General features: G+C 39.2%; 1 protein-coding gene across 4 annotated transcripts in view; it reads right to left on the minus strand.

Annotated features, from left to right (window-relative positions):
* FBLN2 (fibulin 2) overlaps positions 1–6,000 on the minus strand; it is a 198,289-nt gene that overhangs the window by 149,895 nt on the left and 42,394 nt on the right. For all 4 annotated transcript variants that reach the window (XM_019536956.1, XM_019536957.1, XM_019536958.1 and 1 more), the window contains one exon: positions 1,660–3,106. In XM_019536956.1, the coding sequence (XP_019392501.1) occupies positions 1,660–2,989 (1,330 nt within the window). In that variant the 5' untranslated portion in view covers positions 2,990–3,106. The remainder of the gene's footprint in view (positions 1–1,659; positions 3,107–6,000) is intronic.

Raw genomic sequence — 6,000 nt, forward strand, 5'->3', positions numbered from 1 at the left:
CATACTGGTAGTATGAAACATCTTAAAATTATTGACTCAATAGTAAAGACATCAACAGTTATATAGTTGAACAGTTATACAATTACAGTCCCTGTATAGTGCTTCCCCTATAGGATCACCAATTTAGTCCAAATGTGTTTCTTTCCAACAGGGTAACAGAGAAACAAAAAACTATTTTTTTAAGTTAAGATAACATGATGGAGATCACTGGAAGGCAGAACTTGGGAGCTGGTGAAGTACATTAAACTATTTTCAAATTATATTTTAAAAAGTCCAAAGCTAGCAATACCCTATAAGAAGCTAGCACTGGTACATGCTAAATGTTCGTGTTATATTTATATAACCCACATTAAACATCTATTTTTACACAGTGCAGAACCTCTGGCCTAATTACTGTTCAGGATATTGATTTAACAGTTTAAACACATAAGGTCCCACTCTGATTATGCCTGCTATCATGAAAAATTAAGTCAGCATTTGCAATTAAAAAACAAAAGAAAAGATGCAAGCACTTGGATTTTTAGACTGGCAAGAAATGGAAAGACTGCCATCCCCATTTGTGAAGCATGCTATATAGATTATTTTGGACAGCAGCCATAACATTTTTCAAGCCAGGGTCTAGATCTGTTCTCTTCCCTTCTTATCACTCTGGGAATAAGTCGTTAATATTATCATTACCTGGAAGATGTGTGAAGAAAGTCAGTGCCTGGTTTTGTCAGAATTTTCAACATAACTGTAGATAGTATGCAACAGGATATACAAAATTAAACAAAGATCAGAGTTTCATGAGAACATTTGGTGGCACATCATAAAAAGCAGCACCATCTCATTTGATAAAAATTGAATCAGAAATGTGAGATGCATTGGTACCAATTTAAAACAATGAAGTTTGCATTCATTACTTCAATGAGCACTGCATAAACTTTATGATTAGTGTTTATTGCGGATGTCAATAGTCACCCAGTGGCAAAAAGGAAATATGTATTCTTGCCAGCCTTGATCGAAAACATCATAAACTTCTAGCCCACAAATACCCTGAAAGGATGCAGTTTCTCTTCTGCTTCCCAGTAGTCCTTGGCGATACATTCTATGCATTTATGAACTTCCTGAATTAACAAGATTAGAAGGCATAGCTATTTAGCATTACACCAAGTAACTAGGTGAATGCAGTGAATAACACGTCTCTAAATACCTTTGTTGTCTGTTAAAAATCAACTGTCCAAGTACTTTAATCAATGTCAAAAGTTGAAGCTGATGTTAGCTGGTTAGATGGTTTAAGCAAATAGCCAAGTTCAGTTATTTTTCTCCTAAATCAGTAATTTCCTTAAGAAAGTATTGATAAATAAGTGGTGAGGTGGGGAGAGAAGGAAAAGGGTTGTATTTGAATGATACCCAATATGAAATACAGTTAAAAAACCAGAAACCAGGGTCTCTAAAATCAAATCAAGGCAGGCAGAAGTGAAATACTATCTATTTTCCCAAATTAAATAGGTAGCAAGGACTGCCTGTTTCTTGCAGAAAGATAAAAGAAGAAAATTGGATATTTTGTTTCACATACATTAGGATCAGATTGAAGGAAAGAGCAATTGTTCTGGGCAGTGTTATAACAAATCAGTGTTATCAACAAAATGTCCATGCTGAAAATAATTAAGACTTTACCTTCTGGTAACCTGGAGGCAGTATGAATGGAATTGGGGTCTTCCTCTTCTTCAGGATGGTAGCGATAAAGGGTCTGTGGCTGCTTTTGGTCTTCTTTCAGAACAATGGGAGGTGATGTTGTTGAACTAAACTTGACCTTAGGGAAAGAACTTCCTTCCTGTGTTTCATGGAAAGTTTTTGGCCCATGAGATTCTGTTATGTTTGCCTCTTTAAAGCGAGAATATGTACTGTTCCCCAGCTCCTTATAATCTTTTCTTAAATGCTTTTTTGTTTTAGGGCGGGCACTGCCTTCTTGTTCATTTCTCTGTCTGTCCCCTTGCTTCCCCTTGGATTTTCTCTCAAATTCTACCACTACGTGCTTGGGTGTTGCTGCTGGAGCAGTTGTTTGCTCCTCTGGAATACTGCTAGTCGCTGGTGCTTTCTTACTTGTATTCTGCACTGTAGGTGACACTGGGGTGCTTATGTCTTTCCTTTCCTCTTCTTTTTCTGTTGGATTAATCACAAGGAAGGGAGTAGGAGTGTGTATATGGAGTGCTGTAGCAGTTTCTTCAGCATGTGAAACAGGTTGAGCCAATGTTGGGGGAGTTGCACTGACTGTGGGGTAATCATAATCCTCACTCTGTTCTTGGATAACACTATCTGGTTCTTCATTGGCTGCATAGCTCCTATGTTTTTTAGGAGACTCTACCTGTGTGATGGCTCCTTCTGGTGCCTCCTGATCATAGCTATATGGATCATCATAGTGCCTCTCTGGTTCATTCTCTTCAGTATCCAGGGGACTCTCTGTGGTTAATGAAAATTTATCACAGTCTGGGATCTGGTAGCACATCAGTTTACCTCCAGAATTTGGGCAATGACAAACCTTACAATGAGGCACATGGAATGTGTGGCCTGCTACATACTTCTGATCTTCATGGAGACAGCCTATTCTTCTACACTGAGGGCAACCATCATCAGATAACACAGAATCAATACAGTGTGGGGGCAACTCAGGGCAAAGCATGAACTGGCAGCTGATCTTGCCTCCCCCCTTGGGACATGTGCATTCAGTACTTCCAAAGTCCACAGGATAAGATTGCCCTTCAGGGACCTTGCCATTCACAAATCCCATATTGACACAGTCATAGTACTGATAGCCTTCACAAGTACAACCATGTTGCAGACATGTAGCACAGCATTCACCAGGCTCAAGCACCTCTTCAATACAGTTCTCCAGGGGCTGGCATTCCACTCCTGTACAGTCCTTCTGAGCATACGAGATGCCAGTCCAAAGAAGCACCATAAGGACAGCACTCAGATAGCTCAAATGAGAGAACTGGTGCCCATCCATAGTCTTCCTAAACAAACTGGGCAACACTCCAGTCTTGGAAATTCTATTTTCTCTGGAGGATTGTAGGTCCAGCTCCTATCTGCAATATTTTCTTTAATTCTCCTTTTCTCATAGATCCTAGATTTATGAAAGAAAACTCTGTTAAAGACTATACTCAGCACATATCCTGTTAAACATCAGAAATCCTTAAAAAGTTGGGATAAAATCCAACATCTGGAAACCCAAGTACAAAATTAATCATAATGTCTTCCAAGCATTGTAGGCTCTAGGCCCCAAGCTGCATGTTTTTCCCCGCTTCTCTCTTTTTAAGAAAAATCCAAGATTGCCTTTTTGTAACTATTCATAATGCATGCGCGTGCACACACACACACAAAGAGTAAAATAAAAAGGAGCCCATTATACTTTAATATGTCTTTGTTACTTATTATTTCTGACTAAACAAAGGAAAGATTTTTTAGCAGATCACAAGCAAGTACACAGCTCTTCCTCTGCAGATGTAAGTTTAAGATATTTAATCTTTGTGTTTTAATGGTAATGAAACAAATTCTGAAGACCTTACCTAGATAAAATTTAGCCTGGTTTGAGACTTTAGAGCTCATTCCTATATACCTGAACTCATATTAGGGTTCCCCAAGCCACACATGAAGTACAAATAATAGCATATTGCTAGCAAGGTATTTTTAAATCCATATTGCTCGAGGTTACTGCACATGTACATTAAAACATCATATTGTTGCTTGTGCCTAAATGGTCCCTTCATCTACAATAAATATAAGGGGCCAGCTCCACTGAACACCTAGGACTCATTAGAAGACTTTCAGTTTGCAATAACTTTAAATGACAAAAAAAACCTACAAAGTGAATATGGATATCTATGCCAGGCAAGAATCTACTGCAGTATGTTGGGTTTATCTGGGACAGCACTGCAGTTGCTTTGTTACTCTAGAACCCAATTAATCTATTATAGACTATGAAAGATTTCAAATATGAAAATTAATAGCAATTAAAATGTGTTTTTCTATAGGATTTTTTTTAAAACCCATTGATGCATTCTGAATAAACTTAAATCATTATACAGTAATGTGAAACATTTGTGGTCGTGGTCATACATATCAAAAGTACACACATACTCGCACACAATTACACTTTCATGGTTAACATGGAAAGGTAGAAAGAGCAGAATAAGTCTGCTTTTTGTTTCATAGAATTAGTGGTCCACATCTAAAAAAAACAAAACAAGAAAAAACAAAAACACATTTGTTGAATGGGGAAAATATTTGTACCAGGAACAATAAGCCATGCATAAAATGGGAATATTGCCAGAAAAGCCATTCAAAAAGATTAATTCTCTGACAAACGTGGTTTCCAACAAGTCTGCTCAAAGGCACTGCTGGAAATTGGCCAGAATGTGGGAAGATTGTGCCTGTCCTGATAAGATATGAACCTCTTATTGTATTCAGTTTTCCAGGGGTCCATAACAAAATTTGAATTGATGGGCTACATTATTCATTATTACTGTGATTCTTACTGAGATTAGCAATAAAAACTCTGATTTTTTTGAAAAACAAAAAAATGCCATGGAAAGTATACCAACATATCGAAAGAGATCCATTCTCCAAGAACCTCTTCCAAACTTGGATTCATAGAAAGAAGTGACAGAGTATTCATAGACAGAGTATTCAGTATGCAGCTCTCAAATGAATTCAAGCCCATTCAGCTTTTTATCTAAAATTTTTGTTCTGCTCTTTCTTTTCCAGGCAATATAAATGTATCCTAGGCTTTAGGGCTTAGACTGGGGACTCATAAATGGAAAGACAAGGATAAGATAATGACAGCTAGCTGGTAAGGCTCGAGAAACAAGGCTAATACTTTGTTACCAGAACTTCACAATGGAATTTCCTTGTTCTAACACTTAAGCACATAAATCATTGGGTCAAATTTTCCTCTTGTGGAAGATACACACCTATCGTATTTACTCAGATTTAAGATAACTCTGAATATAAGATGACCAACCCCCACCCCAAATACTTAGATTCTATATATGGAAAATGTATACATTTGTTATATTTTTCCAGGTATAGAATCTAACTGCTGGAGATTTGCCTTGAATTTGTCCCCCTCCCACTGCTACAGCAAGGAAAATAACTCTGGAGGGTCAGGCAGCCCCCTTGCCATCTGTCTCCCAAACTTTTTCCTGCAGCCCCTTCTCCACCCCCTTATGATCAGATCCTTTTCTCTCTGAGCACATGAAAGTGAGGGCAAATCTGAAAATACTAGGTGCATCTAAACAACATGCTGTACTGCATATTAAAGTAATCTAATGCTCAGTAAAGTGTCACCGTCTACATATGCACAACAATTACTGCAGAGTAGATTAGTCTAATGTACTGTAGATACAAGTACTAGAAATCAGCACATTAGAGAAATGTGCCAAAGTGCTCACGTAGACGTTGAACAGGAGCAAATTGTTCCCAATCAACCTAGACAGCAGGGGGCCACAGGGGGAAAGGAAAGCTGTCCTGACTCAGCAGGGTGCTGCCTCCCAGCTATGTGGAGTTTGGGATGTGTCCCAATCTCCATATGGCTGGGATAGCTGTCCCAGCTGCTGGGCAGCTGCCTCCCAACCACATAGAGATCAGGATCAGCCCCCATGTCCCCTGCCACCTTAGGGGTGGCACTTCGGGGAGCCTGGAGCTCCACCTGGCTGCTGCAGGGGGGAAGAACAGCCCTGGACTGCAAATTTGCTCCCAATGGGCACATGTTCAGATGCATGGAAGGCCGCAGTTTAATATGTCGGAATTTTCTGAGCAGAAAATTCATGCACATTAACTGTATGTGTAGATAAGCAAACTGACTTTAATACATATGCCTGTAGTAATTTGCCTATAATGCAAATGACTACAGGTACTCATAAACTTAGTTAATTGAGAATTGATACTGTCCCGGGGAGACGGGGCGGGGCTCGCCCGCGGAGGCGGCGGAGCCCGAGCGGGACATCCGCCGCTTGTTTA

Source organism: Crocodylus porosus, unplaced genomic scaffold (genome assembly GCF_001723895.1).
Source record: "Crocodylus porosus isolate Cpor-Errol unplaced genomic scaffold, CroPor_comp1, whole genome shotgun sequence".
Taxonomy (NCBI): Eukaryota; Metazoa; Chordata; order Crocodylia; family Crocodylidae; genus Crocodylus; species Crocodylus porosus.